Below are 23,925 nucleotides of genomic sequence, written 5' to 3' on the forward strand. Positions count from 1 at the left end.
GCTGGCGGGACGTGGGATCGTTTTTGATGTTCAACCGCCCGGTCCTCGTGGTTGACCGATGGGAGGAAATAGAGCTTGGCAATGGCGAAGTCCACCGCCGCATGGTGGAGCTGCTATGGATGACAACCTTTCTCAAGTGCGTGAACTGTTCCGGCTCGCGGGCGCGGCACGTGCTTAACAATCCAACCGAGTTCTACAACGTTTTCAGTCCCGACGAGACGCTCCAGTACCTTGGGAAGTGGCTGGACGTCAAGAGAATTGATGAAGAGCTGCTTCGACGGGTGATGTGCCTCACAGGTGGCCTCCCGCTCTTCGTGTGGTACTTTGTGGAATCCATCATGCAAGCCAACAACAAAGGATCCTCATCGTCATTGTCATCCGGCTCACAATTGTTGGACTGGCGAGCAGCAGTGCGTGGGTTCATGCAAAAAGAATGGGTGGCGAAGATGCGGACGACGATTGCCAGCTGCGAGGACACTAGCCGGTTTGCGCGGTTCGTGAGCTTTGGACTGCAGGCAAACACGGGGCACTGCTCCGATATCGACATCCGTTTCCTCGTTCGGGATTCCAAGTGGATGCTTCACCCCGTCTCGGACTACGCCAGGGACATTTACTGGACGTGCCTGCAACGAAGGAACCTGCTGCATAAGTGTGAACCTGTCTTCTGCAATGCTGTGTATGATTCACTGAGGGACGTGCATGGGAATACAGACCGGTTCGAGTGGCTGCTCAAAAAGCTAATCATCGGGGCATTCGAAGATACGCCTTTCTTTCCTCAGCGCTTGACGCGCTCGAGACAATATCAGCCGCTGGAGCTCTTTTGTGACAAGATCGACGGCAGAGTGTCGGGGGTAAAGGCGTACGCTCCAGAAGCAGACACCAGTCTACCGTTAGTAGACTTTGTGGTGAAAAAAGGCAGCTCTCGGGAACCCGGAGAAGAAATAACACTGGGAAGGATATCGGCTGGTTCATATGCTTACGGAAGTGATGATCTTGTTCATAGGTTGCCCGGTGACAATATTTGGACGCCAGCAGCAGCAAAGGCATGCAAGTGGAACTTTGTGTGGATTCTGCTGCCATGGCAGATCCAGGGGTTTACGCCGCGGACGCACTCCTTCCTCGGGGGTGCGATGGAGGAGATTGCGGTGGGCTTGGACGACGTTGCAAAGCACTTGAGAGGGACTTCACATGATCTTGTGTCTAACGTAATCGACGACTATATCTCTGCGGTGAGGCGTACCTTTTCCTCCTCACTATAAACTGAATGCCGCCTTGTTTTACAGATGCGAAGACTGATTTTCTAGCTTTAACAAGTATACTACACATCATATTCAATGTAAAATTTGGCAGCATATGTTTATCATGGATTTTGCATTCTTGATATGATAAGTAATTATTTGTGTTGTGATCCTGCTGTATAGCAAAAGTGAACATCTTGGCATTTACAGTGTTAGTCCAAGAGATATCCTCCACCTTTCAAGATCAAACCAAGAGACTATCTGGACGTAAGCATTATTTTTTTTATATGGCATTGTGAAGTTATCAAAGCTATTCCAAACAAGGACAATTCACAGTGCTGCCCTTGCAGCTCGACTTTTTCACATCTGGTCTGTCTTCGACTACGTAGTTGATCGATACCTCCTCTATCACTTCTTGTCAAAATCTGGCTTTGGTGCCTTGGCATCCAAAGGTTTGTTATTTATCTGGTTGACAGTTAAATCAAGTCGAATACACAGACAGAAACTAGCAAAAAATGGATGCCTATCTACAGCAAAACCTTGAGTATCTGACCTTCGTGACACACGCTTTAAACGTGTCGCTGTTGTACTCAATCCGGATTTTCTCGACTTCCTTGCAGATTGTTCTGAAAGAGGGTCTTTTTCTAGGATCATCGTGCCAGCATTTCTCAATTAAACTACACAAAAGGCATAACTTTGATCACTTCAGGATGCAATCGAAGGGAAAAGCACAAAAAACCGACTTACTCTTTGAGGCCTTCAGGATAGTATCTTGGTTTAATCTTGAAAGGCGGTCTCTTTCCGTCCGCATAGCTCTTAGCAACTTCTTCTTCACCGAGTTTAGGAAATGGAGGAACTCCTTCCATCATCTGGAAGCTCAAAAACTTTAGCTCCTTGAACAAGTAACAAAGCATACCTCTTGGACAATCAATGCAAACGAGAAGACGTCCACTTTGCTGTCATAGTCTTCACAACGATACAGCTCAGGTGCCATGTATCGCCCTAACATAAGTAGAAAAACGACTCACGCCTTCAATGCATCTTTTAAGTTACTCGTACCAGAATCTGGAACAAATTGCCGGTCATTGAATGCATACTTTGTGAATGCGAAGTCCGTGATTTTCAAATGCCCTGCCTTGTCACGCAACAAGTTACTGATACCTTAGTTGGAGTGAGAAATATTAAGATCATGTATCGGAAAGCAAATGGTCGAGACGAACCTGGGCTTCAAGTTGCTGTGAATGACAGGCTCCGGTTTAAACTCATGCACATAGTTCAATCCCCTGCACGAACAGAGCGTATAAGAAAGAAAAGCTGATAACTTAGATCGACAGAATGCTAAGATCACCTCGCAATGTCCAAGGCGAATTTGAGCGCCTTCTTGGGCTTGAGGGGCTTTCCTTTCTTCTTCATGTATGATTGGAGATCTCCCTGCTTTGCGGAAAGAAAATGTTCTCAGAATATCTATCGCCAAATGCAAACGAGTACAAACCTTTGGGAGATGCTCCATCACAAGCATGACGGGAATGCTCTGTGTAACAGCACCCAGAAACTGGACCACATTCGGGTGCCGAAGCTTCAACGCTAGAGAGAGCTCGTTGATAAACTCCTTTCTGAAAAGAGTTGGATCAAAAGCAGTATAAGCAAAGTACAGGGATCTAATACGTACAGCTTGTCATCTCCTGTTTTCGTGTCGATCGAGATGACTTTTACAAAAACTTTGGTTCCTCGCCACTTTCCAATCGTGAAGGAATCCTGCCAACCAAACGCAACGGACTTTAGTCTATAGTTAAAAAATGAGACAAAATACCTCGCTTGACACTGAGAGCTCCTCTCGATCGATTTCATACTCGGGAACACTGTAGGAATTGGAAACTCTCATCGGAGAAGTATCCTGTGAATTCCAATGCAGGTGGTGAGTGAATTCGCGAGAGAAAACGCAAAGAGCAAAAGAACTTACTGCCAATTGCGCACCGTGGGCGAGTAGAATTTGCGACACTTCATCGCATTTATAGTGCTCAGCATCCGCCAGAGGCTGCGATAAAAGCGAACCAAAAAAAGAGTTTCATGACAGGAAAGAAACAAAGAGGAAGAAAAGGACAGTAAGAGCTTACAGTGCTTCCCCATCGATCTCTCGCATTTACATCAGCTCCCTCGGCGATGAGAAGCTCCACAGTCTCTTTCTTCCCCTCGCAAGCCGCCACATGAAGCGCGGTCCTGCTATCGAAATCCGTGCTATTCACATCCATGCCCTTGCCGAGAAGCGCTCTCACTCCAGCCACATCGCCCAGCGAGGCGCTCCACAGCAGCTGGATCACATCGCGCGAGGCATCGTCATCCCCAGCGCCGCACTCCATGTCGCCGCTATCGTCCGCTGTTCTTGACTCGCCGGATCCCTCCGGCGCCATGGACGACTGGCGCCCCAAATATCGGATCACTGCCATGGCGAGCTAGCGAGCTCCTGCGCGGAAGGAATGCCCTGGACTGGATCAATCAAGCACGTTGCCGGTGATACTCACAGATCCGGGAGCCCTGGGAGGGATTCCCTGCTTGACGCGGCGCCACTCACAAAACGAAAACGCGGTCACTTGCCCCCTCCCACGAGCGCTTGCCGCTTTCCACCGTCCACGCAAATCTTTCAATGAAGCTACCGTGCGAATATTCCTACACGTTGCGAATATTTCAGTAATATTCTTTAATTTATTTTCAAAAACCTTAAAGCGACCGAGTTAAAACACCGCCGTCGATCATCTTTAATAATTTACTTTATCCTTTTAAAAACCTAAAAGGAATTTTAAAGTTAGTGTGAGAGCCCTAATCCAGAGCATATGCTCATATTTGAATTTGAATTTTGAATTTTAGGGTATCCTCTTCGGGCTAGAAGATCAAGCATACAACCATAGTGTTGCGGCGATGGGCTAATCCCATAGTCGGCCTTCATGCTCACCAAGTGTTCCCAGCCTTGCTGGAGAAGCCCCGCGTGGCTAAATGCAAACAAGAGGCACGTAAAGCTCACCTCGTCTGGAGCATGACCTTGGAGCTGCATCGATCTGAAAAGCCCCTCGGCATTGCCAAAATGCCCGTTCTGGGCATACGCTGCGACCAACGCTGTGTAGGAGACCAAGTTCCTCTGGCTCTCGATCGCGTCGAAGATCTCCTTGGCCGCTTCCACGCTCCCGCATCGCCCAAACATTCCAATGCTCCCGTTTTGCAGATCCAAGCTCTGATGATCGAGAGTGCTATGCACGGCTTTGGCAATTGCCAGAGATCCCAGGCAAGAACACGCTTCCAGCGCCGCGAGCATCGTGATCTTGTTGGGCGTCACGCCTTCCAGATCCATTTCTCTGAAAATCTCGAGCGCTGGCCTCCCTTGCCCGTTTCGCGCGAATGCCGCCACCATCGCCGTCCACAGCACGACGTCTTTCTTTGAAGAAACTATGCCATCGAATATCTCTCTGGCATCGCCAGCTCTTCCCAGAAGGCCGTACAACTGGATGAGCCCCGTGGCCACGACCACATCGGGCCCATGTACGGCATGGCGGAGCCGCTGGAGTAGCTCCGCCTCCGCGGCGCCGCTGCCCATCACCGCCACGAATGTCACCCTGTTGGGCTTGATCCCCTCGCAATCCATCCGGTGGAAGAGATCCATGGCCTCGCCGACGTGATCGCAGGCCGCGATCGCCGAGTTCCACGACACGATGTCGCCCTCGCCGGCGATTCGATCGAAAACGGCTCTGGCATCGCGCGCGCTCCCGCATTTGCCATAGGCGTTCACGAGAGAATTCGCGATGGCAAGGTCGCGATCGAGCCCCAGCTCCGCGATCAGGGCGTGGATCTCGTGGGCGCGATCCAGAGCGGCCATCGCGGCGCAGGAATCCAGCGCCGCCAGAAACGTGATCTTGTCCGCCCTGGCGCCGCCCTGGATCATCTCCCGAAACAAGGCGATTGCCTCGCGGGGATGCCCATTGCGGGAAAATGCCGCGATCATCATGTTCCACGAGAAAACGTTCTTGAATGGGATCTGATCGAAGCAGGAGCGCGCAAGATCCACGCGGCCGATGTTTCCATACATCTGGACAAGAAGATTTCCCAAGAAACTGTCGCTACCATGGCCGCTCCGGCGGATGTGATCGTGGACGCAAGTGCCCAGGCGGAGATCTTTCCCGCACGACCGGAGAATTGGCGCGTAGATCGCCGAGTCCTTCTTGATGTCCCCGCACACCAGCCCATCCAGCTTCCCCTCCAAATCTCTCGCAAGATCACCTTCTCTTTCTTCTTCATCGTTTAGCTCTCGTTCTTGGCGATCTTGCCTCGATGAAACCTCTTCTTTGTTGATTGATTTCTTCTTCTTGGGCTTTCGATTGGGTCGATCCCCACGAATCTCCTGGCTCTTGCGCTGCTGCTGCTGGTGCCTGTGGATCGGTCGCTTGAGCTGCTGCTGCTGGATCTGGAGCTTGTGCTGGAACTCCTCCTCGCGGAGGATGCGATCAAAGGCCGCCTTGCGATCCGCGGGCAATGGCACCGCAGCCGGACGCCTCAAGGAAATGCCCGGATCCGCAGAGAATGTGGGTGGATTGCCCATGCCCTAGTTCTCCCGAGCATTGTAAACCCTAATTTTTGAACCATCGTTCTCGCGAAGAACCCTAATAGTTTCCCATCGATTGTCTTGAGATCGAGCCGATCGATCAATCGATCTCGAAAGAATTCAAAAAGAATCCCACCTCGATCCCTCGATCAAAAGTTGTCGAATTCATCCACCGGCTGCGCTCCATCCTCGCCCGCCTTGAACAGCTCCAAGTGCTCGATCGCCTTGGGCAAGATCTCGCGCACCGCGGGGATTTGCATGAGCGAGCTCCGCGACGCCGCCTCCATCGCCTTGAGCACGTCCGGCGACTTGAGCGCCGGGTGATCGCCCGCATTGATCGTGAGGTTGCACAGCAGCACCACCGGTTGATACGCCGACTCTGGGAAATACGTAAGCTGGACGAGATGGCTCGCGCCATTCGCCTCGAGGATACTCCTCGAGTGTTGATCCTTGAGATAGTTCTCCGCCACCGTGAACTTGAGCAGCGCCGCCGCCGCCTCCGACGCCACCGTGATCTCCCTCGCGAGCTGGTCCGTGATGGGCTTGACGATGTGCGTCTCCTTGCTTGGAAAGATCCTGGCCAGGCACCCGATGGCTCTCATCGCCGGGATCTGGACGTCGGGATCGTCGGACTGGATCACCTTGAGCAGCTGCTCGATCACCGCTCTCACCGCCGGGGATGTCATCTTGAAGGCCGCCCGCCGGAGCTCCTGGTCGTGCTCCGCCACCGCCGCGATCTCACACACCGCCATCACCGCGTTCTTCTGGACCTCGCCTTCCTTCTCCATGAGCTTGGCGAAGCACAGCAGCGCCCGTGTGTCCGTGATGCTCTTGCAGTTCTTGATGTTGTTGGTGGCCAGCTTCCAGAGCGCTCGCAGCACCTCGGCTCTCATCTGGTAGATCACCTCCGGGTCTTCGTGCTCGCGCTCGCGCTTCTCCCGCAGCGAGGAGCCGTGGTAGTAGGACTTCCCGTTCTCGGAGCTGTGCGTCCGTGCGTGAGAATTCGGAGCTCTCGTCGTCGTCCCCAGCGACGCCACCCGGCCCGAAGGCTTGTCTTCCGAATGCTGCTGCCCGCCACCGCCACCGCCACCTTCCTCGTGCCATGGCTTCCCGGGAGATCCCAAAGACCGGCTCTGCTGCGCCATCCTCGTCTTCACCACCGTGTGCATGCTCGTCTTGGACGTCTCATCGATGGTGTCGTTGATGAGCGCCACCAGCAGCCGGATCCCCTGCGCGTTCCCAAACGCGCTGCGAGCGTCCGTGTCGTGCGAAACAATGGCCGCCATCGCTCGAGCCGCTTGCGTTTGGACTTTCACCGGCGCCACCGAGAGGACGTGGACGAAAGCTTGAATCGCCCCGGCCTTGACGATCTCTTGGGCTCGCTGTTGGTCGCGAGCTAGCTCTCCCAGAGCTTTCGCGGCGTTCTCCTGCCCAGCCGGGGTGCCTTCCTGGAGTAGCTTCATGAGAGGAGGCAGGCCACCCTCGTCGATGATGATCTTCCCATTTCTTTCGTTGTCCTGCGCTAGCGACGCTAGCGTGCTCGCGGCATCAGCCTTGTCTTCCGCAATTCCTGCCTGGACCCGGGCGATTTGCTGCCAGATCATAGCCAGGATGGGATCGTTGGCAGCAATCGGGGGCATTCCACCCAAGTCGTCGCGGCCGGACGAGATCGTGAGCAGCCAGTTGAGATCTTCCGTGGTGCTGAGCAGCAGGCGATTGATCTTCTGGAAATCCGTGGCGGACGTGATGGTGATGACGCGCTTGAGAACGCCGCCCTTCTTACACTTCCTTACCAGCGCCAGCGTCTTCTCCATCGTCTTCTTTGCCTCGTCCATCATCCGCCGGGTAGGATGCTCGTAGAACGCGCCCGCGGGATTCGTGGAGAGCCGCGCGGCCTTGCGGAGCAAAATCCCGATCCTGTCCACTGTGCTGCCAACGTCGCTGCATTCCTGCTTGAACGAATCGGCCTCCTCTATCGCGCGCTTCACCGCCTCGGTCAGCTGGATGGGATGCCGCAAGTAATCTCGCCCTTCCATCCCTCCCGCTCGAGAGAATCCAGATGACCTAGCACCGCATTGGATCTTTCTCGCCGTTGACGCGCAGCCGCAGCGAGATCGCCTGGAATTCCTACAGTAGACCCTGATTCCGTCGCGTCCACGCCGCCGGATCGACAATCACCTGGAAAGATTGGCTCGCGCCTCGCCGATCGAAGCCGCTAAGAAATCGCTATGGCGCGCCCAGAGATCGAAAGGAAGAGACAAGGCGTCCAACGCCACACACCAATGCGCGCACAGAGGGAGGAACTAGTCATCCCTCACAGTCACCTCGTCCTTGGGCGTACGGCAGGTACGGCAAACCCCATGGACATTCCGTGCCAGCTCAGAAACGATATTCCGACCCACATGGCATAGCTCAATCGTCACCGTCTATTTTCATTGAATCTATCTACATAGCGTTCTACTCTTTGTTCTATCCTCCAGAGGTCAGCCTCTATGAACTGGACACACTTATGGATGACGTTGGGCTTGATCTTCGTGATCTTGGAGAAAGCGTAGAGAAGGACGAAGTAATCGCCATATACGTACTTGGTGGATTTCCGTAAGTGGTCCAGCAGTGGAAAAATCGCGTAAGAGTATGCCGCTGCCGATCCAATCCCGTTTGGTAAGCTGCTCGGGACGAGCTTGAAGCCGCAAGCTTGGAGCTCGTGAGAGATGGAGTCGAGGAGCTTGTTCTTGGCCTGCAGGATGCGTCTGAGCTCCCGGTTCTCCGATGTAACTTCCTCCAATTCCACCGCTGCTCCTGGAGTGACGATCTCGCCGAGTTCTTGCTCTTGGAGATCCTTGCTTCGATCGTTGTCAAGTAACTCCCTTGATGATCCCGACTTTTGTTTCTGGATGCTTGGAGCTCTCGACCACGCACCGCTTCCAAGCGTCAGCTCGTCGCTTTCGGAGATGTTACTGTGCTGTGTCGTTGTCACTTCTACCTCTATCTGTTGCTTGGGATCGTCATCACCAGCTTCGCTGATGGGATCCTGAACAAACACGAATTATAAAAAGGACGAAGTACAGTGGAGAATGACATAACTAACAGACTTACTTTCAGCGAGAGCTTCTCGAAACATTCCCAGAAATGATCGTATAGCATTTCTTCGTCAGGGGGGTTTCTCGTCCCCGCGAAAACTTTTTCTTGGCAGTAGTTCAGATAGTCCTTGAGTTCCGCCTCTGCAAAACAAAAACACTCGCGAATGAATGACAATTCCAGAAACCAAAAGAGATCGACGCGTACCCGGTCTTAGAGCGTCCTCCAGCAATTGTTTCTCAATGGTTTCCAGCTGATCCTGAAAATTTGCTCGGCGTGTGCTTGTCACGTCGAGGCGCTCCAAAAAGGCTGGCCAGTACAAGCTGCTCACCGCGTTGCCATATACGTTGTACAGGATCTTGAGCGCCACGATCAACATAGCGGTGACATAGGCAGACGTTGGAAACGCTCGCTTCCGAGCCGAGAGCCAAAGTCCATCCGGAGTATACCACTGGTATAGCCGCTCCAGAATGCCCATAACTTCATCTTTCTCAATCCCCAGTTTCTCCAGTAGACTGAGTGAGATGGCCTGGAAGTTCACCGTAGGTAGCTCGAGTTCCAGACGACTTGCGACGTGAGCGGCCAGCAGCTCGATCATGCTGGCGTTGCTCAAGAACAGTGGCCGGAACAAATTCCTTGGATCGAGCTCGGCGACGTGAATGGCTTTCAAGTCGGGCCCAGAGAAACGCTTGGGTTGCATGCTGAGAAACGCCGTCAAGTAAGGCAGCGATCCTTGCCCGGCCCAAGTCGAGATATCAGTGGCAAGAACAGGCTCGCGGATTACGTAGCACGCCAGGAACACCATCGCCAGAGTGATCCGGAGAGGAAGCCGACGCTTGAGAGAGTCCGTCCATACCCTCGACATCTTCAATCCAGTTTGCGTGAATGGAACTTTGTCGAGTCTTTTGGCTTTCTTCTTTCTCCTGGGCTTAGCGTGCTTGCTCTTGTTGGTGCCACCACCACCATTTTTTGCCTAGAACAACTGAAAGCTTTCTTCCTTCAAACGAAAATTTTGTGAGAAAAGATCGAGAAATGCTTACCTCGATCTTCTCTGGTGCCGGAAGAGTGGAGCTTTCCTTCTTGAGCTTGAGCTTCTTGGCCTTCTCCTTGAGACTCCGGGCATCGGCCAAAAGAATAGCCTCGCTCGCCCATTCTCGTTCAAACACCCGCGTGGAAGCCACGAAGCGCAGCCAGATCGGCCCAACGATGCGGCAGATCAAAGGACTCACCCCGAAATTCTCCACAAGAGACTCGCACTGGAGCTGGATGATCGTCTGCAAGCCCTGGACGTAGTACTCGCGGATGTGCGCGGCGAGGCGATCGGGCAGCTCCGAAACATCATACATCTGCTGCGATCCCGACCAGATGTGGACCTTGTCCGCCGTGACGAATTGCGAGGCGAGAGAATCCCTCATCCTCTCCAGCGCCTCCTCCTCCTCGCCATGCTTCTGCGACATCGCGCGCAGCAGTGCCTCCTCCCTCGCCCTGGCCGCGGCCGGATCGTCGATATTTCGATCCAAATCCCCCGTGCCTCCTCGCAGCATCTCGTTGAGCTTGCGGAGCTGCTCCTCCTGTTCTTGGCGCTCCACATTGTGATGCCGCGCATAGGCGAATGTTCGCCTTCCAGTGGCGTCCTGCCCTAGCGTCCCATCGAAATCCCCCAAATCCTCCTCCATGAAATTCTGGGATTGCGTGCCACAGGCAGTACAGTAGTGGAATCCATCGCCTCCCTTCTGGAGTCCCACGTTGCCGCACGTCTCGCACACGGCCGAATCCATAAACCCTAAATTTCAATTTTAGGGTTCTTCATTCTTTTAGGGATGGAGGAGGACGAGCTCGACGAGCTCTTGGACACAATGCTGGGCCGGAGCGCGAGCGCCATAGAGGTTTGCAGCACCAGCAGCGCATCTCCTTCAAATCCAGGGATCACATTTTCATTTCCCGGCTGGGGAATCGATATGCACACGGATTCCAAGCGCCAGACGGCGGTGGTGAGGCATTTTGGAGGCGATTCCAAGAAATCTTCCTCTGCCAGGGAGAGATCCAAGTCGAGCGGGGCGCCTCTGATCGCTGGGAGCCCTGCTTCCGAAATTCCAGACGAGGTTCTTCTCAAAATCTTTACTTTCTTGGAAGTGACCGACTTATCGGCCTCGCGGCAAGTTTGCAAGCGGTGGTACCTTCTCTGCTCATCGGATTGTCTCTGGGAGAGGTTTCTCACCTTGAAAGCTTCGAGCACCAGCGAATTACCCAGGTATGTTTTCTCCCTTCTCCTTGCTAAAAAAAAAAAATCGTTTTTCTTCCATCTTTTTCCTTCAAGGTGGCTAGAACTCAAGCACAGCATCTCATCGTTCCGGATCAGTGCTCGCTACACATATTCGAGAAGAGGCTACGAGATTTTCATCGAAGCGATCGAGGCATGGTGGCGAGATGGACAACCGCACGGGAAATTCAGCTCGTCGGTGCTCTGTCCATTGATACGCAAAGTCACGCTCTCGGACTGGTGTGTTTTTTACGAGGTTCTAAGCGCTGCGTTTGCAAAGCGTGCAGATACTCTTGCAGTCGAGCTCCAGAAACACTCTCAAAGCGGTGGTCGTAGCCACATTGATCCGTCTCCGTCGTCGACCGAGAGTTTTCACGACGATGGGGTTGCCGGTGTGGAGATTTGGAGCCGCCTTTGCCGCTTCTGGGATCGTTATATCTCATGGATCAAGCTGGTCTCTCTACACTGCGCAGATTTAAACTACGCTGTCCGACTCGAGAGAGTCCGGTAAGTTTGTAGCAACGCTATGGCCTTTTTATCTCATCTCGTTTCGTTGCTGCCGCGCGCCACCGCCACCGAGTACTCACTTGCAGTACTGTGGAGACTCCGACACTATATAGCAAAGGAGTTCTTTGCTTCAGGTTCGAAGCTCTCAATGTTTTTCTTGTTTGTTACAAGTTTTGTGACAAAGTTTTGTGTTTGCAGGAGTCAAGTGATCTTGAGCTATGGATTGCGAAAGCTCTTGCAAGCAGGATTGCTGTGGCTTTCCGCCAGAGAAACGGAAGGCCCGGCTACCGAAGAAGACATCGAATTGCTGTGCTCGTTGCATCATCTTCTACAGGCAAGCTTTTCCTTTTCAGTTCTTCTTGGTATTCACGAGCTCATCAAGAGTTCTATCTCGTTTTCTAGGTGCTTGACGTCTCTGATGACTTCACGCTACCTGCTGATAGCTTCACGCAAGCAAAGTTTAGAAGATGCTTCCTCGACGGTGAATCGTCGCGGGATTTCTCGCGGTCTCAAATTATAGCTGCTAGAATGGAACACTTCTAATCTATTCTGGAACTTTCTTTGACTTGCTAAACAAAGGAATGGATCACAGTTCTAAAGGTATACGGAATATCATGCAAGGGTTTAACCGTCCACGTGGCCTATTTGTGGCCGTTTGCCTTTGGCCCTTTTACAGCCTATAAGGATTTGGGTAGAGTTCGTGGTTAGGGTTTTTGGTGGGGTGATTGATCGGCAGCGACCAATTCCAGCGTCCGGCGCATGCTCTTCCCGATCTGAGGCCAGCATTCGCAATCTCCGCTGAGGTGAGCGCCGCGATCGCGAAAAGAGCTGAGAATTTCGCTGTGGAATGAGCTAGAGATCAAGGGTTAGATGAGTTTCGATCCCGGGAGAGCATCAGAATGTACACCACGGTGGGGCGCTTGAGCAGCTACATCTCACAGGGCGTCTACACAGTCTCGGGGCCATTCCATCCCTTTGGAGGCGCGGTCGATATCGTGGTCGTGGAGCAGCCAGACGGGAGTTTCAAATCCACGCCATGGTATGTCAAGTTTGGAAAATTCCAGGGGGTTCTCAAGCGCAGGGAGAAGACTGTGACGGTGGGTGTCAACGATGTAGATGCGAGCTTTCACATGTATCTGGATCACAAGGGAGAGGCTTACTTCCTCGAGGATGCATCCGACGACGATGAGAAGCAGCCTTTTTCTCCTCCAAGCGGGCCTTCGTCCGGGGACGAGGGGCATGAATTGGCTCTCGAGTATCACAAGTTGGTGGATCAAGGGATTGGCGGGGATGGAAACGATTCGGCGAGCGATGTAGAGGAAGTAGTGGTTTTGAATTCCAGCGAGACCAGTAGTGATAGTTTAGGCGGGGTGGCGAAGCCTCATGAAGATGGAGCTCGGACGAATTTACTCGGGCTCCAGGAGGAGGCTTTGGGGATTGCCTCGTCGGGGGCGACGACGACGACGACACCAGCGGCGGCTCTTTTTGCAAACACCGCGCTGATGGCGATTGAGAGAGTCGCGGGGAAGCCGGTGGAAAATGGAGAGGTGCATGCCTCTTCTCCCGACGTTTTGGAAGTTGACCAAGCTGAGAAGAAGGAAGTGCATGCCGAGAATGGAGAAGTTCCTTCTCCCGACGTTTTGGAAGTTGATCAAGCTGAGAAGAAGGAAGGGGATGCCGAGAATGGAGAAGTTTCTTCTCCCGATGTTTTGGAGGTTGATCAAGCTGAGAAGAAGGGAGGGCATGCCGAGAATGGAGAGGTTTCTTCTCCTGACGTTTTGGAAGTTGATCAATCTGAGAAGAAGGAAGGGCATGCTGAGAATGGAGAAGTTTCTTCTCCCGACGTTTTGGAAGTTGATCAAGCTGAGGCGAAGGAAGGGCATGCCGAGAATGGAGAAGTTTCCTCTCCCGACGTTTTGGAAGTTGATCAAGCTGAGGCGAAGGAAGGGCATGCCGAGAATGGAGAAGTTTCCTCTCCCGACGTTTTGGAAGTTGATCAAGCTGAGAAGAAGGAAGAGCAGATATCTGTGACGTCGCTGAGCTCGAGGAACGGCGACTACGTGATGAATTCTTACGAGGTCACGCGGGCTGTTGATAGGAGCTACATCATAACAGGAACTTCAAAGGAAGAGGTGCAAAAGAAAGCTATGGAGTTGGAGAAAGAGGTGGCTGGGTTAGATATGAAGCTTGTCAGTGAGGAAGGTTCGCCTCACTCCGAGGCCCTGAGTGAAGGGATTCGGAAGGATGGTGAAGCGAGCGTGGTGGAGGTAACCAATTCCGTTCAAGACATTGCGGGGACCTTGATATCTGAGGTGCCCGATGTGCAGGAGATTGCATCGAAGGAAGAAGTGATATCCGAGTTACCCGATGAGCAGGAGATTGCGTCGACTACTTCCAAGGAAAAAGTGATATCCGATGAGCAGGAGATTGCATCGACTACTTTCAAGGATAAAGTAATATCTGAGGTACCCGATGAGCAGGAGATTGCATCGACTACTTTCAAGGGAGCAGTGCAGGAAGCCACCGACTTGGCGACAAGCTCGGATAAGAGTTTGACCGGCTTTGAGGGGAGCTCGTCGTCTAAGGTCTTGGAGGAACAGGAAAACGCATCGACTGATGTGATACCTGTTAATGTGACCGAGGTAGCAGAAGAACAGGTTGTCAGCTCGAATGGGGCCGGAACTGAAGACGAGAAGAAAAGCTCGCCGGATAAAGTGGAGACCACGTCGATAGACGCGATCATTACCGAGCCTTCCGATGATGAAGCTGGGGAGTTAAAGCAAAAGGATGGTGTGTTGGACAAGGCCCGCATTGAACAGGAAACTCCATCGGCCGATGCGACTGCTGCGGCAGAAGCAGCGGGATCAGCAGCAGGAGCACAGAAGCTGAAAGCAGCGCTTGATAGCAATGTTGAGAGACGAACTTGGGGGTGGTGGGTCTGGGGGGGTGGCTCTTCGAAGCCAAAGCTGGACTCTACCACCTCCAAGGGCAAAGCTGACGAGGGAGAGGTGGTGGCCGTTACAGGAAAAGAAAGTATTGTAAACAGTAAGGTAGACCTTTCCAGCGCCGAAGTTGTACTCATGAGCGTCGATGGCCACGTGGTGGTGGCCGAGCACGACGAAACCCCACAAAAGCAAGTACAGCTTCAGGAGATTCAATCAGCTCCTGTTCAAGTCCTCGAGAAGCAGATGCTGCAAGTGAGCGAGAGCACCAGCTTGAAGGCTGGTCCGGAGTCGGCGATTGAGATCTCAGAGCAGAAGATTGTCGCGACGGAAGCAGCGTTGCACAACTCGATTGCTACTGGGCTCATAAGAAACGGCTACTGGACCTCTTGGAAGCTCACGTCTAATAAGACGCTCATTCCCACTTCCGAGCAGCTGGCGTCGCTCAAATTGAAACCGGGCAGAAACAAGATAACATTCACGTTTACCACTCGTGTTCTCGGCAAGCAACAGGTAGGTAGTGGTGTTTTGCTCCTGCTCGTTTCTTACTGATGTTTTTTTCTGGCTTGTCTGGTTCAGGTGGATGCTCGCATTTACTTGTGGAAATGGAACACTAAAGTTGTAATATCGGACGTGGATGGGACTATTACAAAGTAAGTCTTGTCTTTGATACCACGGCTAGAAACCTGGTGATTTTTGGCTGCAGGTCCGATGTGCTTGGGCAGGTCATGCCTTTGGTCGGCAGGGACTGGACACAAACGGGAGTTACACGTCTTTTCTCGGCCATTAAGGTTTGTATCAATCCTGTGGATTTTCCTACGAGTTTCTTATGAGAATATCGCTGCAGGATAATGGCTACGAGCTTATATTTCTTAGCGCGAGAGCCATTTCACAGGCATACCTCACACGGCAGTTTTTGGTGAACTTAAAACAGGTACGAGAAGAAGCATTTTTATTTGATTATCCCGGCGCTAATTGTCTGTTTTGAGGTTTGTAGGATGGCGAGGCCCTTCCAGATGGACCAGTAGTCATCTCTCCTGACGGCTTGTTTCCTTCACTCTATAGAGAAGGTATTGTTGTCTTGCTTTTAGTGCTAACGATTGCTGGCGCTTCTCCTCTCGTGTACAGTTATACGCCGAGCTCCTCACGAGTTCAAAATTGGATGCCTTGAGGTTAGTCTTTCACTTTTGCTTTTCAATATGTACTGATGCATGCTCCTTTACTCTCAGGATATTAGAGCTTTGTTTCCCCCCGAATGTCAACCGTTTTATGCGGGATTCGGTAACAGGGACACGGACGAAATTAGCTATTTGAAAGTTGGGATACCGAAGGGGAAGATTTTCATTATAAATCCCAAGGTACGGGAACCTCCCATCGTCTTTTCCTTGATCTCAACTCTGCGTTTCAGGGGGAAGTAATTGTAAATAACATCTTGGACCTGAAGTCGTACACCTCGCTTCACAAGCTCGTGAATGATATGTTCCCTCCCGTAAATTTGACGGAGCGGGTAAGCTGATTTAACGCTTCTTCTGTTAAGGCGCCATCTCATGGATGTGTTTCCTGTTTGTGCAGGAGGATTTCAATTCTTGGAACTTTTGGAAGATGCCACTTCCGGATGTTGACGACCTTTGAAGGAGAAAATATTTTTTGTGAGGTACCTTGACCGGGACCCCATTTTCGCCCTCGGAAGTTGTTTGTACAGTAGAATGCACACAGATAGAAACCGCCGGCATTCGGCGGTCCGGGAGCTGTAGAAATCACGAGAAATATTCAGAGGGGCCAATAACCCAGTCACGACTGGGCTACCTACAGTATTCATCAGTAAGACGTTGCTTTCATTCTTATTTTTCTTATTTGTTTGATCGATCTTATAGTGTACAGAGTATCTTATCTGTGAGCTTTAAGCAGATGTTTGTTTATAAGTTTTTGATCGATCAGAGGGGAGATCTATGCGGAACTCCTTTCCTTCTCTTGGCACTCCTGGAGGAGCACCTCCTGGGGGGTGTTTGTGGTGAGATGGAATTGATACTGTTGACAGTTTCTTTTGGTTCGTCCTCAGCAGCAGCAGCAGCAACAGCCATTGGTGACGACATTGAATTGTTAGAAACAGTGCTGCCGTCTGGCGAAAGTTCGTCGTCCTCTTCGATGCTGTTCTGGAGAAGAAGTTGCTGCTCGTGTTCCTGTTCATCACGAGCGGAAGGCAATCTGGTAAGTGGTCTTTTACTGGAGGAGCTCCTCGTTTTTCTCTTTTGGCCTTGAGCCGTGGTCGCTTGTCTTTGCTGTTGTTGGCTCGCTTGCGGCTTGCTAACAATGTCGTTTGCGCTTTTGTAGTGCCTCTGGATCCACTCCAACTAGAAGCAAAGGCGGGGAGAGCATCAGCGGAATAACCGATGAGATGAAGAACAGGGAAACGTAGTACCTTGCAGCCGAGCGAGCAAAACTTGAAGGTATCGAGCAAGCTTCGATCGCAAATCTCACATGTGTTTGTGACTCCCTTTGCGTGGCGTGGCTGCGGCCGCTGGTTGAGGAAGACAACGCGAGCGCTGTTGATAATGTAGGATTGGACACCGCTCAAGTCGAGACACTTTTGGATCTCCGACACGCGAATTACGTCGTGGTACGATGACCTCCGGATCTGCATGGCAGCGAAAAGAAGCAAAAAAAAAGAGGAGAGAGTTTTGATCGCGAGCTTTATAAAGTTTGCAAAGAAAGAAGCAAGGAAACGAAGAAACGCTGTGCAACAAAGCTATGGAAGAACTGAAACGAAGCTATGGAAGAATTGAAAAGCAAAGAAGCGATGTAACGAAGCTATGGAAGAATTGAAGGGATTAGAAGGAAAGATTGATCATGGCTTGTTCCAATTGGAATCAAGATGAGAGCTCTTCACTTTGTTCGTTTATCAGCACTCATCATCTCATTGTTTTGATCGCGCGATCAAAAAGGGAATTTTGGAATTCCGGAACTCAAATCGTGGTTGGGAGTGAAATTGCGATCAATGCAGGCTGTTCTATGTGCGCTAAGCAGCGGCGAGAAAACCCACGAGCGCGATTTTGCTAAGCAAATCCCAGGATCACGTAAAAAGCACCAAGAACACCAAGAACAGGGGGAGGACACGTTTCTGGGCATTCAAATGGAGGGAGGAGGAATTTTCTTACCTGGACGATTCGGTGAGCTCGATGGTAGGACGTGCAAGCGGAGCAGAGTGGATTCTTGGCGCAGTCGAGGCAGAAGAGATTGCACTCGCATTTGCTCGATTCGGCGGAGCTGTGGATCGAGCAGGGCTCGAAGAAGGCCGCTTGGAGCAGTGGTTTGAGCCAAGCCGGACCCATCAAATCGCTGGGCGCTACAGCAACGCTGCCCATTGCTGTCAATCCCCTGGAGAAAAAAAAAAACACAAGGAAATTTCTTAGAAAATGATCAATCGATCACAAAACGATGAGATCGTCGAGGGAGTAGACCAAAGAAGAAGGAAAATTCCAAGCAAAGAGAAGCGCCATCGATTTGATCCTCACGTTTTTTTGTTCCTTGACAAGAAGAGTGTGATCGTTTCCTTTTTCAAGGGGCGATTCGCGCGCTAGTACGCATTGCAATCGGATCTCCGGAGCTCCTCGCCAAGAAGCCGCGATGAGAAGAAAAAAGAATTCGCGCGACCGCGCAAGAATTTATACGCAAAAACAAGACGGGCGATCGAAGCGATTCGAATTCCAGCGATCAGAAACGATGGATCGATCGATCGACGGGGAAAGAAGAGGAAGAAGAAAGGGAAGAGAAGAAGGCAAACATTTGAGAACAAGATTGATAGAAATTAATATCACACAAGACACACCCACACAGCACACACATTACATGTTGCCTTGCATCAAGGCCGGCTTGGGGCCGCCGATGCCGTCCATTCGCTTCATCCGACGGCCGCCAACGCCTCGGAATTGCCACCGCGCTTCCCTTCCTCAGAAACACCGTTGGATTCTAGCGGCCATCCGACGGCCCACAGCGAAGAGACCGCCTGGCCGTCCGATGCCGCATCCGACGGCTGGCGATCAACAAGACGCGCGCGTTTGAATGAACGCCCGTTTGGCTTCGTCTTCTTTGTCCATAAGCTCTTTTCGTTTTCCCTAACCCTAAATACAGAGTAAGCGATCGCATTCCCAGGGAATTCTCGATCGATCGACCTTTTTGACGGAACATGCTTATATTAGATTCTATTAGGGCTGATAAAACTTGGAGAATATACAAAGCATCTTTTATTTTAGGGTTTTGTCCCCCGCGAGCGAGGGAGGGCATTCTTGGAGCCATGGCGGCGGCGGCGCCTCTGGATTTTCGATTCCTCGACGAGGGGCTAGGCGGCGCCAAGAACAAGAAGCGCAAGCGCGATGCAGATCAGGCGGCGATGGATGTGGAGGAGCAGCGGCAGGAGGAGAAGCGGCAGGCGATGGATGAGGGAGATTCCAGGCCCGTCTACGGTAAGCCGAGCTATGACGGCGTGATCGCGGGGAAGGTGTCGGGGCGCAAGTGGAAGGAGGTGAAGACGTGCCGCGCGTCGGCGCTGCGGGTGAGCGTCAAGGGCAGCAGCCTGGAGGAGCGCGCCAAGGCCAAGCGCATCGCGGCGGAGTTCCGGGAGCGCAAGCAGCAGCTCAAGGAGCAAATCCGGGCCAACAAGGTGGAGAAGCGAAAGAGGCTGGAGGAGTACAAGAAGAGGAAGGAGGAAAACGTGAAGAAGTCGGGGTTGAAGCTCCAGAAGGTGACCAACCTCAAGAAACTCCAGAAAATGTCCAAGAAGGAAAAGAAGAAATTGGTGACCGTGGCAGAGTAGTAGTTTGGTGGCACAGCACGGCAATTAAAGGTGGCAGTGTGTCGCTGAAGAGCACAGATCTGGCAGCTGCGAATCGCGAGATCTGCGAGAGAAAGTAAGTGCTAGACTCGATTGTTAGATCGATCGATAGTTTAAATTTTTTTCTCCTGTTTTTTGTCGCTTTAATTCCTTGCTGTTGGCTGAGAAGGACCAGAGATTATCGCCGGGCTCTTCTCTCAGACCGATCAGGGAAAAAGAAAGCAGAGAAAGAAAAAACAATTCTAGCGGACGTTGCAGTAGATGGAAGGCCCAGCTACTCATTCAAGTGAGCTACAGTGGTGTTGATTTCCTCAACGTTTACGAACAGCTCTTCTCCACTCGCTACTTGACTTTCGGCCTGCTCGATTTGGCTCGGCTCGGCTGCTTTAAAGGTTCCTACTGGTTTCCTTGGACTGTTTCGGATTGGATTGGATTGGACGGACGGACATCCACTCCCTAGAGTGTTGGAACCCGAGAGCAAGTCGAGAACGTTGGACAAGCAAGAAACCTTACATCCGGTTAGAAGCAAGCAGGAAAGCAACGAGGCAACGAGAGACAAATTCGTCAACTTTTCATTAGATGTACACAGTAATTAGCAGCCAGCAGCAGCAGCCGCCACAGCAGTGGCAGCAGCAGCAGCAGCACAGGGAAGAAGGAAAAAAAACTAGAAGAGCTGGATGATGTCGAAAAAAATGGACGAACCGGCAAGAGACCTCGGAAACTTTGAACGTCCCTCGCCGCGTTCTGAGAAAAAGGAAGAAGCTGAAAAGAAACAAGGAACAGGAAGTGTGTGCTCGCTCGCTCGCTCGTTTGATCGGGCTAGCGAGTTAGCGTAGCTCAAAAACTGGGCGTTCCGGACCAGCCATCGACACACTTCAACAAGGGAGCAACAAGCTTCCCCTGGCAGATGGCATCGTAGACTTTGGTGAAGTCCTCGCCTGGCGTTCCACTCTTGGTCCCCATGAGCAGCGCAGTTCCAGCACCTTTCCTCACAAACTCATACAGCGGCGCCGAGGCACAGTCGAAGATCCGGTTTGGCAGCACCGCGTTACCGCTCTCGTACGCCTCCCTGGCCGCCGGGACCTCGACACTCAACGCCGCCTTGAGCTCCTCCTCGAACAGCCCGATCTTGTGCAACACCGAGGAGCTCGTCTCCTTCTCGTCCCCGATGTTCTTCAGGGCGTGCTCGACGAGAACCTGGCGGAGCTTCTGCATGAGCGGGTATCCAGCGCTGGCCGGATCATCGATGTAGGTGAAGACGTGCTGGTTGTCCACCACGGACAGGAGCTCCTTCTCGCAGAAGCGCGACGGCAGCAGCGCTCCGGCAGCCCCGGTGGTGAGCGTCTTCTTAACGGCGTGAGAGACGGTCTGCTTCACGGTGGCTTGCAAGTTCTCCTCGAGGTGGCGGAGGTCGATGGCCTGGCACAGCGCCACCAGATACGTCGAAGACATGAGCTTGAGGATGTCGAGAGCCTCGACGGTCTTGCGAGCGGAGACGAGGCCGAGAGAGTTCACGTCCTGGTTGTGCTGCTCGGCGCTCTGGACGTGGGTGGTGACCGGGTTGGCCAGGTACTGGAGCTCCGAGGTGTACGAGGCCATGGCGATCTCGGCACCTTTGAAACCATAGTCCAAGCTCGGGTTGGATCCGCCGCTCAAGTTGGAAGGCAGGCCGTTGTTGTAGAAGTCATTGACGAGCTCCGAGAACTGCGCGAACATGAGCTTCCCGATGGCCGCCACCGCCAGGCGCAAGTTATCCATGGACACACCGATGGGCGTCCCCTGGAAGTTGCCGCCGTGGAGGGCCTTGTCGCGAGCAACGTCGATGATCGGGTTGTCATTCACGGAGTTGATCTCGCGCTGGATGGAGTGAGTGGCGTGGCGGATGACTTCGATCTGGGGGCCGAGCCACTGCGGGGAGGTGCGCAGCGCGTAGCGGTCCTGCTTGGGCTTCTTGAGGGGGTCGGTCTCGTGGAGCTTGGCGGCGGCCTTCATGTAGGAGCTCCCGGCGAGGACGTGCTCCATGATGGCGGCGGCCTCGATCTGGCCGGGGTGGTGCTTGAGCTTGTGCGTCAGCGGATCCGTGAACTCCGGCTTGCCTTGCATCGCCTCGCAGAACATCGCGGACAGGATCTCGGCCAGGAGCGCCAGGACGTTGGCGTCGAAGCAGGCGATGGAGGCCACCGCCGCGCCAACTGCTGTGCCGTTGACGATGGCGAGGCCTTCCTTGGGCTGGAGCTCGAACGGCTGCTCCACGCCGACGAGCTTGAGCGCCTCGGCGCTGGTGACGACCTTCCCATCCGGCAAGACGGCGCGCGCGTTGGATCGGCCGGTGAGCAGCCCGGCAATGTAGCTGAGAGGAACGAGATCGCCCGAGGCAGTGATCGTCCCGCGGAGTGGGATCCGCGCCACGATGCCCGAGTTGACGAGCTTCTCCATGGCGGACAGTATCTCCCACCGGATGCCCGAGTAGCCCTGGAGGAGCGTGTTGGTGCGCACCAGCATCGCGGCGCGCGCGAAGGCCAGCGGGAGAACGTTGGTCGAATCGTCCTCGCTGAAGATCCCGGCGTTGAGGAAGCGGATGAGCTCGCGCTGGAGCTCCACGCCCTGGTTGGTCCGGCGGTGGGAGGTGGCGCCGAATCCAGTCGTGACGCCGTAGGTGTCGGTCCCCTTCATCGCATTGTCGAGCACCCAGTTGGAGCTCTCGTCCACCCTCTTCTTGGCAGCGGCGGAATCCAAGCGTACCTGGGCTGCGGCGCCGCGCTTGGCCACCGCCGCCACCTGGGCGATGGTGAGCGTGGTGCCCTCGATCGGGAAGCTGGGCTTGGCGGCGCCGTAGACGGTGTGGACCATCTCGCGGACCTCCTCGAGGTGGCTACCAGACATCGCCGCCGCGGCCTTCTTCCAGCTGAGGGGATCGGAGGTGTCGTAGCGCGGAGTGGAATTGGGGAGGCAGAGCGTGGGATCTGGCGACACCCGGACGAGCGGCGAGTAGGAGGAGGTTGTGTCGCTGCCGTTGGCCACCATTTTCGCTTCTTCCCTGTGAGCTTCTCCTGGATCGATCGATTGAGGGAGGATTTGTCTAGCTCCTGCAGCAGGGGAGGAATGAAAAGCCCAAATTGAGAGCGCCGCTAAATCGAGCTCCTGCCAATGCACAAGACGAGGATGCGTGCAATCGATTGCCCGGCCTTGCCCTGTTCTCCGATCGTATCGCCCCTCTTTGCTCGGATCAAATCGAATGTTTGCGCTCTTCTTTGTGTGTTCTTCCTCTTCTTTTGTGCGTTGGAAAAAGAGAGAAGAGAGAACACTGATCTATGCCAGCGTTTGAACTACCCTTTATACCCGCGCTGCCGCCCTCGGATGAGGGCCCATCCGACGGCTGCACGGTTATGGGCATGGGCATGGCCATGGCCATGATGGCATGACGTGGCAGACCGGATGCTCTAAGAATATTCCGGGCCGCGTGGGCGAATGGTCACCAACCTACGGCGGAGATGACCGGGCAGTCAAGCAAGCGCTGCGCGCCGCGCGTTCGATGCGGTCCATGCTGGGCACTTCCACTGCTAGTTCGCTGTAGGGAAATAAAACACATGGGCCAGTCAACGGTAGAACCCGCACCACTTCCGTACGAGCTGTGGGAATTGTTTTATTGGGTTTAGAGCCTAAATTAGCATTACCACCTTATCAAAGTAGCATTTAAGGAATTATGCAAACAATGGTAAAATGCACCTTTTGAAGAAGAGTATAAAGTAAAAGCAAATGAGATTTAAATATGGTGGTGTGAAGGTGGTATAAGTTATGTACCGTAACTTGAGTCTTAATTGAGGTGGGGGGAAGTTAGGATATTCTAATGGGGACATCCCTATCTACCAACCGCGGCGTCCAGGTGGACGGCCGGATTGTCAAGCCCGCGTGGCGGACGGGTGGATGGACTTGACCCGCCGGCAAAGCCCTACCTGCCGGTCAATGCGTGGCATGGGGGGCATGGGGGCATGGGGCCATGGGGGGCATGCTGGGTCATGGTGACGTGGAGCCCTAAAAGGTCGATGCGAGGTGACGTGGGCAAAGCACCACCTTTGTATGTGTTGTATGATTCTCTTCCACGTCGCCCTGTTAATATCTTTTTTCTCGACTTTCTTGTGTGTGTGTGTGTGTGTGTGTGCGTGGGGTTGTTACGTGCTGCGTACAGAGACCAGCCATCTCCCCAGTTTTTTGTTTGCCCTAGAGTTATTTCTCTCTCCCCTCGCGTCGCTCCAGTCCAGGGGAATCTGCAACACACCACATGCCCAGGTTGGCGAAATCGATTCCGACACGATCCTTCTCGAGCGGCTCGAAACTTTCCGCGAACCCTAAGCTCCTAACCATTGGTCGTGATTTTCAGATCCAGCTAACCCTGCAAGAAGACATTAAATAGCAAGGCACGAAGGCAACACGGTACGGGAGGCAAACGCCAGAAACCTTACAAAAAGAGCGATTATTACGATCGATGT

The 23,925-nt window shown here is 53.1% G+C and overlaps 9 protein-coding genes across 11 annotated transcripts; 3 read left to right on the forward strand and 6 right to left on the reverse strand.

Moving 5' to 3' along the window:
- Positions 1 to 1,653: 1,653 nt before the first annotated feature.
- On the reverse strand, positions 1,654 to 3,890 carry LOC9661954 (integrin-linked protein kinase 1). 2 transcript variants are annotated; one of them, XM_024687909.1, is made up of 12 exons: positions 3,758 to 3,890; positions 3,353 to 3,699; positions 3,199 to 3,273; positions 3,049 to 3,132; positions 2,908 to 2,993; positions 2,731 to 2,851; positions 2,587 to 2,669; positions 2,459 to 2,521; positions 2,298 to 2,392; positions 2,155 to 2,240; positions 1,986 to 2,107; positions 1,654 to 1,915 (listed from the first exon to the last, which is right to left on the reverse strand). In XM_024687909.1, exons 2-12 carry the CDS (start codon positions 3,680 to 3,682, stop codon positions 1,762 to 1,764), a joined length of 1,299 nt encoding a protein of 432 aa, XP_024543677.1. In that variant the 5' UTR covers positions 3,683 to 3,699; positions 3,758 to 3,890; the 3' UTR covers positions 1,654 to 1,761. The 2 variants fall into 2 exon arrangements, with proteins under 2 accessions (XP_024543677.1, XP_024543676.1); XM_024687908.1 differs by having other exon boundaries at positions 3,353 to 3,890.
- Positions 3,728 to 5,820, reverse strand: LOC112350873 (pentatricopeptide repeat-containing protein At1g11290, chloroplastic-like). Its single transcript, XM_024687855.1, has 2 exons — positions 4,134 to 5,820; positions 3,728 to 3,885 (listed from the first exon to the last, which is right to left on the reverse strand). Exons 1-2 carry the CDS (start codon positions 5,818 to 5,820, stop codon positions 3,728 to 3,730), a joined length of 1,845 nt encoding a protein of 614 aa, XP_024543623.1.
- Positions 5,821 to 5,877: 57 nt separating this feature from the next.
- LOC9662330 lies at positions 5,878 to 8,163 on the reverse strand. Its single transcript, XM_002982858.2, has one exon. The coding sequence runs from the start codon at positions 7,857 to 7,859 to the stop codon at positions 5,973 to 5,975; it is 1,887 nt and encodes a 628-aa protein (XP_002982904.1). The 5' UTR covers positions 7,860 to 8,163; the 3' UTR covers positions 5,878 to 5,972.
- Positions 8,164 to 8,231: 68 nt separating this feature from the next.
- LOC9662331 (TATA box-binding protein-associated factor RNA polymerase I subunit B) lies at positions 8,232 to 10,720 on the reverse strand. The gene is made up of 4 exons (XM_024687932.1): positions 9,942 to 10,720; positions 9,109 to 9,874; positions 8,920 to 9,044; positions 8,232 to 8,854 (listed from the first exon to the last, which is right to left on the reverse strand). The coding sequence occupies exons 1-4, from the start codon at positions 10,677 to 10,679 to the stop codon at positions 8,243 to 8,245; spliced, it is 2,241 nt and encodes a 746-aa protein (XP_024543700.1). The 5' UTR covers positions 10,680 to 10,720; the 3' UTR covers positions 8,232 to 8,242.
- LOC112350904 lies at positions 10,673 to 12,271 on the forward strand. The gene is made up of 5 exons (XM_024687933.1): positions 10,673 to 11,152; positions 11,219 to 11,668; positions 11,755 to 11,802; positions 11,867 to 12,002; positions 12,071 to 12,271. The coding sequence occupies exons 1-5, from the start codon at positions 10,722 to 10,724 to the stop codon at positions 12,209 to 12,211; spliced, it is 1,206 nt and encodes a 401-aa protein (XP_024543701.1). The 5' UTR covers positions 10,673 to 10,721; the 3' UTR covers positions 12,212 to 12,271.
- A 114-nt stretch (positions 12,272 to 12,385) lies between these two features.
- On the forward strand, positions 12,386 to 16,486 carry LOC9662332 (phosphatidate phosphatase PAH1). 2 transcript variants are annotated; one of them, XM_024687815.1, is made up of 10 exons: positions 12,386 to 13,935; positions 13,996 to 15,123; positions 15,190 to 15,263; positions 15,317 to 15,401; positions 15,458 to 15,544; positions 15,608 to 15,680; positions 15,739 to 15,782; positions 15,840 to 15,968; positions 16,019 to 16,117; positions 16,183 to 16,415. In XM_024687815.1, the coding sequence occupies exons 1-10, from the start codon at positions 12,568 to 12,570 to the stop codon at positions 16,240 to 16,242; spliced, it is 3,147 nt and encodes a 1,048-aa protein (XP_024543583.1). In that variant the 5' UTR covers positions 12,386 to 12,567; the 3' UTR covers positions 16,243 to 16,415. The 2 variants fall into 2 exon arrangements, with proteins under 2 accessions (XP_024543583.1, XP_024543582.1); XM_024687814.1 differs by having other exon boundaries at positions 12,386 to 15,123; positions 16,183 to 16,486.
- A 58-nt stretch (positions 16,487 to 16,544) lies between these two features.
- Positions 16,545 to 18,155, reverse strand: LOC9661955. Its single transcript, XM_002982860.2, has 4 exons — positions 18,123 to 18,155; positions 17,766 to 17,985; positions 17,030 to 17,245; positions 16,545 to 16,961 (listed from the first exon to the last, which is right to left on the reverse strand). The coding sequence occupies exons 2-4, from the start codon at positions 17,970 to 17,972 to the stop codon at positions 16,545 to 16,547; spliced, it is 840 nt and encodes a 279-aa protein (XP_002982906.2). The 5' UTR covers positions 17,973 to 17,985; positions 18,123 to 18,155.
- Positions 18,156 to 18,901: 746 nt separating this feature from the next.
- LOC112350874 (stress response protein NST1-like) lies at positions 18,902 to 19,728 on the forward strand. The gene is made up of 2 exons (XM_024687856.1): positions 18,902 to 19,416; positions 19,608 to 19,728. Exons 1-2 carry the CDS (start codon positions 18,902 to 18,904, stop codon positions 19,726 to 19,728), a joined length of 636 nt encoding a protein of 211 aa, XP_024543624.1.
- Positions 19,729 to 19,989: 261 nt separating this feature from the next.
- LOC9662333 (phenylalanine ammonia-lyase) lies at positions 19,990 to 22,743 on the reverse strand. Its single transcript, XM_002982861.2, has one exon. The coding sequence runs from the start codon at positions 22,460 to 22,462 to the stop codon at positions 20,276 to 20,278; it is 2,187 nt and encodes a 728-aa protein (XP_002982907.2). The 5' UTR covers positions 22,463 to 22,743; the 3' UTR covers positions 19,990 to 20,275.
- Between the last annotated feature and the right edge of the window lie 1,182 nt (positions 22,744 to 23,925).

This window comes from Selaginella moellendorffii, unplaced genomic scaffold (genome assembly GCF_000143415.4).
Source record: "Selaginella moellendorffii unplaced genomic scaffold, v1.0 SELMOscaffold_55, whole genome shotgun sequence".
Taxonomy (NCBI): domain Eukaryota; kingdom Viridiplantae; phylum Streptophyta; class Lycopodiopsida; order Selaginellales; family Selaginellaceae; genus Selaginella; species Selaginella moellendorffii.

Coding starts and splice junctions, on each gene's coding strand:
- LOC112350874 (XM_024687856.1), top strand. CDS start 18,902: ATGGCGGCGGCGGCGCCTCTGGATTTTCGATTCCTCGACGAGGGGCTA. Junction 19,417..19,607: donor AAATTGGTGACCGTGGCAGA/GTAGTAGTTTGG, acceptor TTGGCTGAGAAG/GACCAGAGATTATCGCCGGG.
- LOC9662330 (XM_002982858.2), bottom strand. CDS start 7,859: ATGGAAGGGCGAGATTACTTGCGGCATCCCATCCAGCTGACCGAGGCG.
- LOC112350873 (XM_024687855.1), bottom strand. CDS start 5,820: ATGGGCAATCCACCCACATTCTCTGCGGATCCGGGCATTTCCTTGAGG. Junction 3,886..4,133: donor ATCGCCGCAACACTATGGTT/GTATGCTTGATC, acceptor TTCGCACGGTAG/CTTCATTGAAAGATTTGCGT.
- LOC9662331 (XM_024687932.1), bottom strand. CDS start 10,679: ATGGATTCGGCCGTGTGCGAGACGTGCGGCAACGTGGGACTCCAGAAG. Junction 9,045..9,108: donor GGAGGACGCTCTAAGACCGG/GTACGCGTCGAT, acceptor TTTGTTTTGCAG/AGGCGGAACTCAAGGACTAT. Junction 8,855..8,919: donor TCGAGAAGCTCTCGCTGAAA/GTAAGTCTGTTA, acceptor GTGTTTGTTCAG/GATCCCATCAGCGAAGCTGG.
- LOC112350904 (XM_024687933.1), top strand. CDS start 10,722: ATGGAGGAGGACGAGCTCGACGAGCTCTTGGACACAATGCTGGGCCGG. Junction 11,153..11,218: donor AGCACCAGCGAATTACCCAG/GTATGTTTTCTC, acceptor TTTTCCTTCAAG/GTGGCTAGAACTCAAGCACA. Junction 11,803..11,866: donor AAAGGAGTTCTTTGCTTCAG/GTTCGAAGCTCT, acceptor TTGTGTTTGCAG/GAGTCAAGTGATCTTGAGCT.
- LOC9661955 (XM_002982860.2), bottom strand. CDS start 17,972: ATGGGCAGCGTTGCTGTAGCGCCCAGCGATTTGATGGGTCCGGCTTGG. Junction 17,246..17,765: donor GAGCTCACCGAATCGTCCAG/GTAAGAAAATTC, acceptor GCTGCCATGCAG/ATCCGGAGGTCATCGTACCA. Junction 16,962..17,029: donor TTTGCTCGCTCGGCTGCAAG/GTACTACGTTTC, acceptor CTTTGCTTCTAG/TTGGAGTGGATCCAGAGGCA.
- LOC9662333 (XM_002982861.2), bottom strand. CDS start 22,462: ATGGTGGCCAACGGCAGCGACACAACCTCCTCCTACTCGCCGCTCGTC.
- LOC9661954 (XM_024687909.1), bottom strand. CDS start 3,682: ATGGCAGTGATCCGATATTTGGGGCGCCAGTCGTCCATGGCGCCGGAG. Junction 3,133..3,198: donor CCCACGGTGCGCAATTGGCA/GTAAGTTCTTTT, acceptor TGGAATTCACAG/GATACTTCTCCGATGAGAGT. Junction 2,852..2,907: donor AAAACAGGAGATGACAAGCT/GTACGTATTAGA, acceptor AACTCTTTTCAG/AAAGGAGTTTATCAACGAGC.
- LOC9662332 (XM_024687814.1), top strand. CDS start 12,568: ATGTACACCACGGTGGGGCGCTTGAGCAGCTACATCTCACAGGGCGTC. Junction 15,264..15,316: donor GTGGATGGGACTATTACAAA/GTAAGTCTTGTC, acceptor TTTTGGCTGCAG/GTCCGATGTGCTTGGGCAGG. Junction 16,118..16,182: donor CCGTAAATTTGACGGAGCGG/GTAAGCTGATTT, acceptor CTGTTTGTGCAG/GAGGATTTCAATTCTTGGAA.